The 15,590-nt window shown below is 43.5% G+C and overlaps 1 protein-coding gene across 1 annotated transcript in view; it reads left to right on the forward strand.

The window, feature by feature from the left end:
* The window catches only part of FAM227A (family with sequence similarity 227 member A), a 95,040-nt gene that overhangs the window by 58,603 nt on the left and 20,847 nt on the right, over positions 1-15,590 (forward strand). Inside the window, exons 10-11 of the mRNA XM_075322092.1 lie at positions 8,756-8,865; positions 12,431-12,515. Of these exons, the coding sequence (XP_075178207.1) occupies positions 8,756-8,865; positions 12,431-12,515 (195 nt within the window). The remainder of the gene's footprint in view (positions 1-8,755; positions 8,866-12,430; positions 12,516-15,590) is intronic.

Here is a 15,590-nt window from a genome sequence, read left to right on the forward strand (position 1 = left end):
CAAAGTCACCTATGAACAAATGGATTTCATAGGCAGAGGCAGCTTTTCAAGAGTTGAAGATAGCCCTTTACAAACAGCCTGTCTTGGTGGCACCCGACTTCAAGAAGGAATTTGTCGTCCAGACGGACTCTTCAGAGATTGTGTTATGAGCAGTTCTCTCTCAGGCGATCAATGCAGAAGAACACCCAATACTCTACCTGAGTAGGAAACTATCGGCCTTTGAGAAAAAATTATTCTGTTGAAGAAGTGTGCTTGTCCATTAACTACCTGTTAGGCTGAAAGTTTAGATTAGTTTCAGTCCATTCCCCATTCAGGCGGATGAGGGAAAAGAAAGGGAAGAATTTCTTGAAAACCCTTTGGTTCTTAGCCCTGCAAGATTTCAAATTCCATGTAGAATATAGACCCGTGAAGCTCCATGGTAATGCAGATGCGCTATCAAGACTCAATTGTCTATTAGTGGAAAGTTCCTAGCCCCATGGCTTTAGGCAGATGGGGGAGATATGTAAGTTGACTGCCGATCACGTAGTCGATGGGAGGTATGTATCACAGAGATGGTTATCCTCTGTGATGTAAGCCCGAATGCAAGCTCTAGTGCACCTAGTACTAGGAAAGTTCTTAGGGCATGTCAGGGCTGAATTTTACGAGCAGCTGAAGAGATGGGTGGGTTTGGCTGTTCACATACCCCATTATTGGGTGCGGTACATATCTTAAAATAGAGACCAGTAGTTGCAGATGGTGTCTTTGTGTTTAGAGATTGGAACAACTCCTGTACGCACCTTTAACTTTCTGTTTTTTAGTTTGTGCTGCATAAATGCTGTATTTTGTTTCTGTTTTGCTGGGGTGTTTTATGATGATGGAATAAACCTGCTGGACTTAAATGAATACAGTCTCTATCCCTTCAAGCAGCTCAGTGAGTAGCAACATATCACCATCACCCTCACAGAAATTGTTTCTCCTGCAGCACCATACAGTATTAATGCATATGTCCCCTTTTGAGGCCCCCATAAAAGTAATAATGTCTGTCTTTGCGCTCAATTAATGCCCACCCCCCAGAAGCATCCATACAGTAATATATCTTTTTATGTATCAATACAGTTGGAAAGTAACAAATTGTGGCTCCCTAACATAATTATTAATAACTAGAAGGTGGCCCGATTCTACGCATCGGGTATTCTAGAATTTACGTATTGTTTAGTTAATGTATGATTTTTGTTATATTATATATATATATATATATATATATATATATAGATGTTGTTGTCTATAGTTACCAAGTGTTTGTGTAGGGGCTGTACATGTTCTGGGTGTTGTCTGGGTGTGGCGGGGGGTGAGAGCGGTGTTTGTGTGTTGCGTTGTGTGTCGTTATTTGTGGAGCACTGTGTGTCTGTATCGTTGTGTATGTGTGTTGCGCAGTTTGTGTGGGTGTGGGGTGTGTGTTTTGGGGGGAGGTATGTTTTGTGCAATGTGTGTGTTGTGCGGTATGTGCGTATATTTCTGTGTGCCGCGGTGTTTGTGTGTTGGGTGTTGTGTGTGTGCGGCGTTGTCTGTGTGTGTGTGGGTGTCTGTGTAGGGCAGTGTTTGTTTTTCCCAGTGTGTGTGTGTGGTGTGTTGTGCAGTGCGTGTGTGGCAGTGTGTGTGTTTTGGGGGGAGGTGTGCACCCCCCATCGTGCTCCATCCCAACTCCCCATTGTGCTCCATCCCCCATGCTGCGCACCCCCCATCGTGCTCCATCCCCCATGCTGCGCACTCCCCATCGTGCTCCATCCCCCATGCTGCGCACCCCGCATCGTGCTCCATCCCCCATGCTGCGCACCCCCCATCGTGCTCCATCCCCCATGCTGCGCACTCCCCATCGTGCTCCATCCCCCATGCTGTGCACTCCCCATCGTGCTCCATCCCCAATGCTGCGCACCCCCCATCGTGCTCCATCCCCCATGCTGCGCACCCCCCGTCGTGCTCCACAGTCACACATCAGACAGTAAACACGCACACATCTGATCGCATACACTCACACACACACCCCACTTCTCCCTGTGCCCACCGGTGGGCGGTCCCAGCAGCTGTGCTGCACGCCGTGCTCCTCTGCTGACACTCACAGATCCGATCGCATACACTCACACACACACACACTCACACATCAGAACACACTCACACACATCCGATCGCATACACTCACACACACACACACACACACACTGACTATATCGCACATACGCGCTGACACAATCACAACATCCGGAGATACCACATGCTTCCGGCCATGTCATCCTCCGGCAGGTCCTGGAAGGTCACTGCACAGTATCGCCGCCGAGAAGCAAGCGATATCACGGGATGTTGTGAGTATGTGGATGCGATCTGATGTGTGTGTGAGGTGAGCGGCCAATCCGTGCGGGGGGAGGAGCCGAGGAGAGGCGAGCGGCCAATCCGTGCGGGGGGGCGGGGCCATGGCGAGCCCAGCGGCCAATCCGCTGTTTGTCACCGTAAGGACATGTCACGGTAAGGACACAATTTTGGAGCAAGACAGACAGACAGACAGAATAAGGCAATTATATATATAGATGTACAGGCTACAATTGGGAATTTTATAAATGTTCCCCAAATAACTTCATACAGTAATACTGTCTCCAATTGTGGCCCTATAAAGTAATAATGTCCCACAATTGACTCTATATAGCAATAATGCCCCTCCACTTGATTCCATACAGTAAATGTGGTAATAATGTCCCTCAGTGTCACACATATAATAGCGTTCCCCATTCTGGTTCCTATACTGTAATGATGTCCCTGGTACTAATCCCAATAAAGTAATAATATCCCTTGTCCTGTCACTTTTCACATTTATTAAAAAAAAAAATCTCTCACCTGTCCCCACTCCCATGACTAGCAGCTTTCATTACTCCTCCGAAGCTGGTGCAGGCAGGTAGCACAATGCAGTTACATTATTGTGCTGTCTGTCGCAAGACGCCAAAGTCAGCTGCTGGCCTCTGATAGGCTGATGACTTGTATGCAGGTATAGCGGTGCAGTGGCTCTCTGCTCCATTTTAATTTTCATCAGAATGTACATCCTATAACGAATATAAATAAACAATACCAAAAGGCACGGACAATCCCGTGCCATATTCACAATATGGACAAAGCCATATACAGATTATTATAGACAAAAGGAAGAAAAAATTCTGTACAACGACTTGATAGAAAATGTATATTTTATTGATAGAAAATAGCTAAAAAGCAGACAAACAATATTGGATTAAAATTAGCAGAGACAAAAAATGGTGAGTACCAATAGATGGCACCCTCACCCCACAGTAGGTATATGGTAGCACATGTTAGAGTTTAGCACACAGCAAATAAAGGGCTAAAAAGCCAATATTACATACAAACTAAAGCGTGCTGCTGCTTATTAGGTGCCAGTTACTGATACATCAATTACATAGTGTCAGAAAGGTTCTTGTAACAACGCACTATAATACCTTGCAACCAACATACCTAAATGGTGGATGAGAGCCCAATTCCCCAAATTGCTTTTTCCACCGCCCTGGTGACTGAGTCTCCATGGCTGTGGTTTGGCGCGCCCGTGGCGGCGTGGGTCCAACTGGTCATACGCGTGTGCGCTGCGTTGGACTTTGCGCTTTTGTTAGATATGCCAGGGCGATGCTATATTCCTTGCCACTCATTCTGAATTTTAATGTTGCATTACACCTATATATGTGTGTCGGTATTATAATCCACGCCGCGTAAATATATATTAACGGCCATTGGTGTTTGTACGATTTTGAATACTTACCATATTACTTATTTCACGTCGCTTTGGTGGGGTATGTGCACACACGTGGGACTGGGTCACGTATGTCCCCAGGGTCACGTAGTGTGTGCACTCTCATTACGGCGATGTTGTGTGATGTTTTTTGCTGGGTATTCAAATCGTTATGGATGCACTTTAATCCGTTATGTATAATGATATACCAGCATCCACTAGTGACGATCTCGCTATGTAGCATTTACCTGCTAATCTGTGTCACTGTTAGGGTGCGCAGGCGCATGTGGACATTGAGGGTACACTTGTATTAGCTATAGGATGCGCGCGCCCCCATGTCAGTGACACGGAGAGTCACGATACGTCACTTCCGGTTCGGCATACATCACTTCCGGTGTTGCATACATCACTTCCGGTTTGGCGTTATCAGGTCTTTGGGTGTATTCTGTGGCTTTCTCATGTGTGTTTGCACGTGGGGGTCCTGGCCACACCCCCACTTGCAGCATGTCCTATGTATCCACCTATTGAGGTGATGGGCATGGTATTGGACATAACGTCACTGCACACACCCTATGATCTGATTGGTTGGGGTCAAGACGGATAGTGATTGGATACTTATCCTTTATAAGGTGACTTCTTTTAATCAGAGACCACCCCCGGAAGAAGGAGTCATACCGAAACCTATGGGTGGGGAATTGGGCTCTCATCCACCATTTAGGTATGTTGGTTGCAAGGTATTATAGTGCGTTGTTACAAGAACCTTTCTGACACTATGTAATTGATGTATCAGTAACGGGCACCTAATAAGCAGCAGCACGCTTTAGTTTGTATGTAATATTGACTTTTTAGCCCTTTATTTGCTGTGTGCTAAACTCTAACATGTGCTACCATATACCTACTGTGGGGTGAGGGCGCCATCTATTGGTACTCACCATTTTTTGTCTCTGCTAATTTTAATCCAATATTGTTTGTCTGCTTTTTAGCTATTTTCTATCAATAAAATATACATTTTCTATCATTAAGTCGTTGTACAGAATTTTTTCTTCCTTTTATCCTATAACGAATATCTAGCTGAAAATAGTGCTTTCACCAGCGGGCTCCCTTCCTCACACACCCTGTGACTGGGATTGTTATGCTTTTGTGCCAAGCCATTTCTTCTTTAGATCTGCAGTCACATGTCCTCAATAAACCTCATGGTTGCATCAGTGAAAAAGAACAATATGTTTTCTTAAACATTGTCTTTAAAAATCCATATTTTGTATTTTTTATAATTTAGGCCATGTTCACTTTTCTATTTAGTGTATGGTCAGTGGCACCTTGGGGGCTTATATCTGAATCCTTGGAAAGCGAGATTCGAATCTTTGTGGCTGAGGGGAGCATGGACTGTAATGATGCAGTTGAGGTCATTGTGTGCTCTTTGGGCATTATGTTTGGCAGTATCCGCCTGTTTGCAGTAGGCTTCAAGACATGGTTGTCTAGTTAGGAGCCCGCCTCAAATACGCCTATACGGACGATAATGATGTCAAACAAAGCAAACAATGATTCTGTCTGCATCGTAACAGTCAAAGGCCCAATTAGCGCAAATGTTCAAATCCCATTTTACAGGGCTTCAGACATAATAATAATAATAATTATTATTTTTTTAATTTATATAGCGCCCACATATTCCAAAGCGATTTACAATTCAGAGGGGACATGTACAGACAATATGATACATTACAGAATAAAAAATTTCAACAGATACCAACAGGCGTGAGGGCCCTGCTCGCAAGCTTACAGTCTATGAGCAAATAGGGGAGACACAAAAGGTAAATTGGGGGGAAAAAGCTTGTCATATATAGTCCAGCCATCAGTATAATAGGGGATTCAAATACAGCTGTATGAACCGGTCACGAGCCTAAGGTTATACAAGTAAAGATAAAAAGTGTAAAAAAAAGTACATGAAGAGGATTGCAACTAGAAGATACAGGGGACAACAATAGGAAGTAAATTTTGTGAAGGGCAGAATGGGAATAATTAGATGAGGGAGGGGAGGTGATAAGCTAGTCTAAATAAATGCGTTTTTAAGGCCTGCTTAAATGTCTGAATGTTGGTAATTGATCGAATTGCTCTTGGTAGTGTGTTCCAGAGAATTGGAGCAGCTCGTGAGAAATCTTGAAGACGGGAGTGGGAGGTTCGAATTATTGATGATGTCAGTCTTAGGTCATTAACAGAGAGAGATTGTGGAACAGGGCTTTGTAAACCGCGCCAAAGATCACTGTTGAAAACTTGAATTAATGTAAACTTTTTATTTTTGCACAGGTCTACGCGTTTCAGGAGGCTCTGCTCCCTTCCTCAGGACCAACAGGCATAAGCTACATCAAATCTAAATCAAATTTGATGTAGCTTATGCCTGTTGGTCCAGAGGAAGGGAGCAGAGCCTCCTGAAACGCGTAGACCTGTGCAAAAATAAAAAGTTTACATTAATTCAAGTTTTCATCAGTGATCTTTGGCGCGGTTTACAAAGCCCCGTTCCACAATCTCTCTCTGTTATCAGCCACTTGGGGTACTGCTGCCGTTGATCTGGATTTATGCTGTTACAGGAGTTGTGCCTTTCACGACCCTCTTTGGTGAGTAGGATTATCCTTTCTATCACCCCCTGTTTGTCAGGGTAAGACCCTATTGTGCTTCCTTTTTCAACAGGTTTTTTTTATCCAGTCTTAGGTCATTAGCAGAACGGAGGGCACGGGTGGGGTGTTAGATAGAGATGAGGGAGGAGATGTAGGGTGGTGTGAAACTGTAGAGCACTTTGTGGGTGAGAGTGATAAGTTTAAATTGGACTCTGTAGCGGATAGGCAACCAGTGCAATGACTGGCACAGTGCAGGGTCATCGGTGAAGCGGTTGTAAATGAAAATGATCCTGGCTGCAGCATTCAGGATGGATTGGAGATTGGAGAAGGGAGAATTTACAGTGCCTTGCAAAAGTATTCGGCCCCCTTGAATTTTTCAACCGTTTCCCACATTTCAGGCTTCAAAGATAAAGATAAAAATTTAAATGTTATGGTGAAGAATCAACAACAAGTGGGACACAATTGTGAAGTTGAACGAAATTTATTGCTTATTTTAAACTTTTTTAAAAAATAATAAACTGAAAATTGGGGCGTGCAATATTATTTGTCCCCTTTAAGTTAATACTTTGTATCACCACCTTTTGCTGCGATTACAGCTGCAAGTCGCTTGGGATATGTCTCTATCAGTTTTGCACTTCGAGAGACTGAAATTCTTGCCCATTCTTCCTTTGCAAATAGCTCGAGCTGAGTGAGGTTGGATGGAGAGCGTTTGTGAACAGCAGTTTTCAGCTCTTTACACAGATTCTTGATTGGATTCAGGTCTGTACTTTGACTTGGCCATTTTAACACTTGGATACGTTTATTTTTGAACCATTCCATTGTAGATTTTGCTTTATGTTTGGGATCATTGTCTTGTTGAAAGACAAATCTCCGTCCCAGTCTCAGGTCTTTTGCAGACTCCAACAGGTTTTGTTCACGAATGGTCCTGTATTTGGCTCCATCCATCTTCCCATCAATTTTAACCATCTTCCCTCTCCCTGCTGAAGCAAAGCAGGCCCAAACCATGATGCTGCCACCACTATGTTTGACAGTGGGGATGGTGTTTTCAGAGTGATGAGCTGTGTTGCTTTTACGCCAAACATATTGTTTGGCATTGTACCCAAATAGTTCGAGTTTGGTTTCATCTGACCAGAGCACCTCCTTCCACATGTTTGGTGTGTCTCCCAGGTGGCTTGTGGCAAACTTTAAACAACACTTTTCATAGATATCTTTGAGAAATGGCTTTCTTCTTGCCACTCTTCCATAAAGTCCAGATTTGTGAAGTGTACAACTGATTGTTGTCCTATGGATAGACTCTCCCACCTCAACTGTAGATCTCTGCAGTTCATCCAGAGTGATCATGGGTCCCATGGCTGCATCTCTGATCAGTCTTCTCCTTCTTTGAGATGAAAGTTTGGATGGACTGCCGGGTCTTGGTGGATTTGCAGTGGTATGATACTCCTTCCATTTCAATATGATCGCTTGCACAGTGCTCCTTGGGATGTTTTGGAAATCATTTTGTAACCAAATCTGGCTTTAAACTTCTCCACAACAGTATCACGGACATGCCTGTTGTGTTCCTTGGTCTTCTTGATGCTATCTGTGCTTTAAACAGAACACTGAGACTATCACAGAGCTGGTGGCTTCTGGGGAGTAATGGTAGAACCACACACAGAAATGGTAATATTGGGTTTGGGAAGGTTAGGAAAGGGAGGAAACATGAGAAGTTCAGTTTTTGACAGGTTCAGTTTTAGATAGAGGGAGGACATGATGTTGGAGACAGCGGACAGACAATCACTGGTATTTTGTAATAATGCAGAGGTGAAGTCAGAAGATGATGTGTATAATTGGGTGTCAACTGCATAGAGATGGTACTGGAAACCAAATCTGCTTATGGTTTGTTGAATAGGGGCAGTGTATGGAGAGAAGGGAAGGGGGCCTAGGACTGAACCATGAGGAACCTTGACCGTAAAGGGAAGAGGAGAGGAAGAGGAGCCAGCAAAAGATACAGTGAAGGAGTGGTCAGAGAGGTAAGAGGAGAACCAGGAGAGAACAGTGTCCTTGAGCCCGATAGAGCGGAGCATAGTGAGGAGCAGCTGGATGAACCTCAACAAAGCCACTAACTACAGGTTAAAACGGACTGTAAACCTGGTCTTAGGTAAAATGAGATTCAGTTTTTACACTTTTTCATTATAGTGTATTCGTCCAAATAAGTTTTGTGAAAAGTTTTACTGTGGCTATAATTCTGTATTATTTGTGTCAAAAAGACAACTCAAAACCTGCTCATGTAAATACACACTATATAATCTTGTTAACACTGATTACAATGTGAAATGTGCCCTTTAAAATGTCTTTGTTTATGATTACTTTTTTAACGTCTTTTATTCTATTTTTTTTTTTGCATTTACAGACTCTGATGCCGCTTGGTTTAAGTTATCAAATGAAGAAGAGCTCGGTGGATTTTCATCCACTTTAGGTTTTAGATCCAGAAAGTGTTCTGTACGTAAACCATCTAGAAAGGTTTGTTGAAAGTAAGAAAAGAAAAAAAAACAAACAATATATGATGTCAAATTTAATACTACATAAAATACAAATAATTTACTATTAATGTCATCTTTACAGTGTGTCCACTGCCATTAACTTGAGAACGGCGGCAGCTATAGGAATAGAAGTGGTGTCTAGGTATGGTAAAGTAGCCATGCGCTACACAATGAAACCACCTATAGTGCCACTTGGTGGAAAATAACGGAGTTAGCATTTTTATCTTGAAAATGGAACGAGATAGAGAAAAAAGTGAATTACAAAGTTGTAGGGCATCATCAATTCAATACAAATCGACACCTTGCATACAGAAATGCTATGATATGAAACCCATGACCCCCCAAAACATTGAATGCTGGTCACGCATATGGCGTCATTTAACTTTGATGCTCAGAGTGGCCACCGTCAGCTGCAATGCACATCTGGACTCTGGACAGCATACTGTATCTTGCTGCACGCTGTGCAATATGGTAGGTGACACGTTTGCACAAGCATCTGTGATACGTCGTCGTAGGTCCTGCAATGTTGGTGGAGGGGTCGCATACACCTGCTGTTTGATGTGACCTTACAGAAAGAAGTCCAATGGGGTCAGGTCAGGTGAGCGTGGAGGCCACTCCACGCTGCCACCATACCCAATGACTTGTAGGAAGGTCTCCATGAGGTATCGCTTCACGTCTGTAGCCTTGTGAGTTTTACACATTCTAATCATAGCATTTCTGTATGCAAGGTGTCGATTCGTATTAAATTGATGATGCCCTACAACTTTGTATATAGACTTTTTGTCTCTATCTCGTTGCGTTATCGAAATAAAAATGCTAACTCCGTTGTTTTCCACCAGGTGGCGCTATAGGTGGTTTCATTACGTAACACATGGCTACTTTGCTATACCTAGACACCACTTCTATGCCTATAGCTGCCGCCGTTCTCAAGTTAATGGGGTGGACAGGATATGGGTGGACACACTGTATATTCTCTTAGGCTGCGTTCACATGTCCTGTAATCATCTGTTAGAACAGATCCTGCAGAGATCCATTGGAAAAATGATGTGTGCCGGATATGGGTTTTTTTTTTAACATTGGTGTCTATGGATCAATTAATGGATTGCTATTTATCTTCCATTTGAAACAGATCCTGTAAGAAAAAAATGGACCCGTTACAAATGTAAGAATAAAGAATGACGAAATAGCAATCCATTAACAGATCTGTTCCCCATAGACTCTTGTGTTTAAAAAACTGATCTGACATACATCACTTAGCAACGGACAAAAAAGTTGTGTTTGCAGAACTTTTTTCCCAACGGGTCAGTTCTAACGGATGAATACTGGACATGTGAACTCACCCTAAAGGCTGCTTTACACGTTTCAATTTCATATGCGATCTCGTATGCGATCGCACCCGCCCCCATCGTTTGTGCGGCTCGTCCAATTTGTTGCCCGTGTCGCACAAACGAGTAACCCCCCGTCACACGCACTTACCTTCCTAACGACCTCGCTGTGGGCGGCGAACATCCACTTCCTGAAGGGGGAAGGACGTTCAGTGTCACAGCGACGTCACACAGCGGCCGGCCAATAGAAGCGGAGGGGCGGAGATGAGCGGGACGTAAACATCCCGCCCACCTCCTTCCTTCCGCATTGCAGGCGAGACGCAGGTAAGATGTGTTCATCGTTCCTGGGGTGTCACACGGAGCGACGTGTGCTGCCCCGGGTATGATGAACAACCTGATGTACAAGTTTTAGAAAGTGAACGACGTGTATGCGACCAACGTTTTAACGCACAATCAGGGTCGCACGTTGGTGTCACACACTACGATATAACTAACGATGTCGGATGTGCGTCACTTATGACGTGACCCCGCCGACATCTCGTTAGATATGTCGTAGCGTGTAAAGCCCGCTTTAGTGTTAGGCTAAGACCGCACTTTGCGTTCACCTACTTGCAGTTCTAAACGCACGTTTTGGGCTTAATTGATTTGACCAAAGTTGCCTTTTTCAGAAATTTAGCGCTGAAAACGCATGTGTTTTTACCGCGTTTTAGATGCGTTTTCAGCGCTTTTTCCATGCTTTGTCACCTGCGTTTTGATAGATGCGTTTTGAACATCAAGACACTACTAAATAAAGATTAAATAGTCAAACAAAATGAAAAAAGAGAAGAAAAAAAAGCAAAACGTAATTTTTGAATTAATAAAGAAAAAAGTTATATTTCATGAAATTATAGCGGTTTTATAATATTTATTGCTAAAATAGCAAAAATATCATAATTTTCTGTAAATTATTTGTTGGACTAAGTGTGTGTGTAAAGGGACATATGATTCCATTAATTTGTTAGAAAAACATGCGTTTTGTTTGTTCAAAACGCATGTTTTCTGCACCTAAAAGCAGGTAAAATGCTGGAATTTTGAAGTTTCTTAATTTTTGCTACTTCTCATTGTCTTCAATGTTAGCAAAACGCTGCAGAAATGGCAAAAACAATTGACATGCTGCTTCTTTGAACGCATGGTTTTGCCACAAAATATGCAAATTAACTGCAGCGTTTTAAAACGCAAAGTGCGGTCTAGAAATCTACATTTTCCATAGACTATTATGGAAAAGCAAAACGCATGCCTTTTGGCATGATAAAGGTGCAGTTCAAAACGGACCTAAAAAGCAGCTGAAACGCAGGTGGAAACGCAAAGTGCGGTCTTAGCCTTAATGCTCACACAGACTTTGGTTTTTCACGTATGAGTACTGTGTGTGTTTTTCACAAATAGAACCTGTACCTACGACAGTCTGTGGGGCTTTTCACATATCCGTTTTTTGTTTTTTTTGTTGGAACGGGTGATCTACACATAATGGCGGAGACATGCGGAGAGTGTCGGGTCAAAATTGCTGAAGCATGTCTATTGCTCTGTTAAAAAAAATGGAACAGCGTTTGGTTGCCAGTCTGTTTTTCACAGACTGGTTTATAGGAGAAGCTGGAGAAACATTTTTTTTTCCTCATCTGAGAAAAATGAATTAAGCTCAGACCAAACGCTGATGAAACCCGGTCTGTTTTTCTTGTAAGTGAAAAAGCAGATGCCCTACTAAGCACTTAGGGCTCACTCACGCAGAATTTTTGGGCTGTATGACAGCAAAAAAAAGGCCCCCATATCCCCCCCATCAAATCTAGCAGCTTTTTCTACACCAGATATCCTATTCCAGTCACTGGAGTAGCATTTCTGGCATGGCGCACGCCCCTTACTAGGGTGGTGTGGGCCGCTTTATGAACTTGGTGGCGTTTACTCTGTTAAGATTGAGGTGGCGCGAGCTTGATGTCTTGATGAATCGACCCTATAGTATTTAAAACAGCATAAAAGGAAGGTACCGCGCCTGTATAGATATATTATTTCAATAAACCCCAAAAGTGTTTATATTTTGTTTAAGATAGAAAGACAAAATGATAGGTGCTTTTTAACGATAGCATAACGTGCAAGATGTAAAAATGTGTATATTTAATTTATAAAATCTGCCATCGATTTACTTATTTTTATATTTTATTGGAATCATTTTTTGCTTGTGTTATTCTTCAGAATTCTTCAGCCGTCACCCAGACTTCTATACACAAGAAAGAAGCAGGTATATCTCTTTCAAATAAACATTTATTTATTTTGCCAGGTAACAATGTATCATAACGCAGTAGAATTCCTTTATTCTGGTATCAATGAGTTGTAATAGGTGTCCGATCATACAATACGCCAGATTATCGGAGTCATTTAATGGATTTTAAACTGAATTTTAAATTTAAAAGAAAAATATTTTACCAAACAATGGCAAAATAAATTTTTAGCATGAAATATGTTACTAGAACATTTATTTCTAAAGCACCACTTCACCGTTGTTTTTTTTTTCAGCTCTGGAGCATTGCTTTTAACCTAAGGTCCCTGCCCCTACTCTTTTACCGCCCTCTGGCATTTTCACCTATTATTGATACCGCTCCAATCTCATGGCTCCATCTTGTGCCCGTAACGTTTGACTAGCTGGAAGTCAGAAGTTTTGTCACAAGCTCCCAATGCATCTCTTGGAGGCCGAACAAGGCACTCATAGACTTGTACTGCATTGTGACCTCCGGGGCACTCCATGAAACACTGGAGCAGCCAGCAGATCACAAACTGCAGAAGACCAACCAGGGCAGTGCAGATAACATATGAAAATGCTGGAGGTTGAATATAAGATAGGGGCAGGGGACTAGAATTTAAAGCACCACTCCAGAAGTGAAATAAAAAACAATAACTTCAGAGTGGTGCTTTAACAAGAGGAGTTACCTAATCTATTAATCTTTTTCTTCTGGCTTTTAGGACTTGTGCGCATGCTGCATTTTTACCTGCGGTTTTGCTGCAGAAATTTCTTCAGAAATGTTTGTAACCTTTCTGCAGACATTTCCCAGCAAAACCTATAGGAAAAAAAAATAGCTGTGTGCACACTGTTTTTTTTCTCAAGAACATTCTTTCTGCAGAATTTCTTGAGAAAATTTCTTGAGAAAATGTGCATGTCACTTCTTTTCCGCAGGTACCTGCAGTATTTCACTCCATTCACTGTAATGTAATCGCGAAATACCGTGGGTATACCGCAGGTAGCAAATGATGTGCGGTATACCCCCGGTATAGCCGCGGTTTAACCTGCGGTAATGTTCATCACTCCCCTGTGTTTTGTACACACAGATACATACATATATAATACACTGACACATAATCTACATCTAAAAAAAAAAAAAAGCTCCGCTATATTTTTACCGCCCGACCAAGGTAAACACACAGCGGGGGGCTGGTATTCACAGGCTGGGGAGGGCGAGGGCCATGGTTATTGCTCCCCTCCTCCCACACCCGAGAATAGCAGCCAGCGCTGGCCCGAGACTATCGCATCATCCATCAGATGCGACAGTCCCGGCGTGTCACTGGCCCTTCCCAATTGCAGTGATGCGGTGGCAACGGGGTAATGAATGAGTTAACGGCAGCCCAAAGCTGCCGCTAAGTCCACAATTAGTAATGGCAGCGTCTATGACACGCCATCACTAATCTGTCAGTGATAGTAAATAAAGACACACACACCGAAAAGCCTTTATTTGAAATAAAACACAGCCCCCTCTTTCAACCCTTTATTAACCCCCCCCAAACATCCAGGTCCGACGTAGTCCAAAACAGGAGGTCCGGCGACGCTTGCATACAGCGACGTCTGAGACAGAGTGCTCAATGCAGCTCCATGTACGAGGCTGCACGGGTATCTCCAGGACATTTCCCAAGCTGATCACATTACCTCTCGCGAGAACTTGTGTGTCCTCACACGACCTTGTCAGCGGTAATAGCGTGACGTCACCGGCCGGCAGTGACCCTGTGAGATCTCAGATCCGAGGTCCCACAGTGTCACTGCTCTATCAAAATACTGTGGGGGGGGGGAATCACATACATCACAAATAAAAGCTGTAATCCATCCATCCATTTATGTATCTATCCATTATCTATCTATCTATCCATTATCTATCTATCTATCTATCCATCTATCTATATATTATTGCAGTTACAGCATAAAAAACCGCAGGGACCAACCTGCGGAAAAACCACGGCAAAAACTCACCAAAAACGCAGCAAAACCGCATGCGTTTGTCCCGCGGTTTTGGTGCGTTTTTTTTACCGCAGATGCGGTAATCTTCAACTGCCAGAAGTTTCTCAAGAAATTTTCTTGAGAAAAATCACTTTTATAGTGTGCACATAGCCTTAGGCGGGCTTTGCACGTTGCGACATCGCAAGCCGATGCTGCGATGTCGCACGCGATAGTCCCCGCCCCCGTCGCAGGTACGATATCTTGTGATAGCTGGCGTAGCGAAAATTATCGCTATGCCAGCTTCACATGCACTCACCTGCCCTGCGACCGTCGCTCTGGCCGGCGACCGGCCTCCTTCCTAAGGGGGCGGGTCGTGCGGCGTCATAGCAACGTCACACGGCAGGCGGCCAATAGTGGCGGAGGGGCGGAGATGAGCAGGATATAAACATCCCGTCCACCTCCTTCCTTCTGTATAGCCGGCGGCGGCAGGTAAGGAGATGTTCCTCGCTCCTGCGGCTTTATACACAGCGTTGTGTGCTGCCGCAGGAACGAGGAACAGCATCGTACCTGTCGCGGCAGCGTAATTATGAAAAAGTCAGAGCCTACACCGATGATACGATAATGACGCTTTTGCGCTCATTAATCGTATCATCTAGGATTTACACACAACGATGTCGAAAGTGACGCCGGATGTGCGTCACTTTCGATTTGACCCCACCGACATCGCACGTGCGATATTGCAACGTGCAAAGCCGCCCTTACAGTTTCACAGTTGAATACAACTCTGCTAGACACAAGAGTCAGATTATCAGCCTTTTAATATTACTGGTTATCAGATTGAAGGAATTTGATGTGACATTTTACATATGACAGTTGAACTATATCATTTTTATATTTTCTTTAAACCTTCAATCTGCTCAGTCAGGTAACACTATGAAATGGAATCTGTCACCATGTTTTTTTCTACCCAATCTGAAAGCAGCACGTTGTATGGGAAGAGACCCTGATTCCAATGATATGTCACTGTAACATAGGTGGGTATGGACCTACTGCGCCATAGGTCAGGCTTACCACGGCGACCTTACACAGGAAGGAGCAGAGCGGCGAAAGCAGTTAGTAGCACGTTGCTGGGAACTCATGGGCGTCACAGCCGTT

The sequence above is a fragment of the Anomaloglossus baeobatrachus genome, chromosome 8 (assembly GCF_048569485.1).
Source record: "Anomaloglossus baeobatrachus isolate aAnoBae1 chromosome 8, aAnoBae1.hap1, whole genome shotgun sequence".
Lineage (NCBI taxonomy): Eukaryota > Metazoa > Chordata > Amphibia > Anura > Aromobatidae > Anomaloglossus > Anomaloglossus baeobatrachus.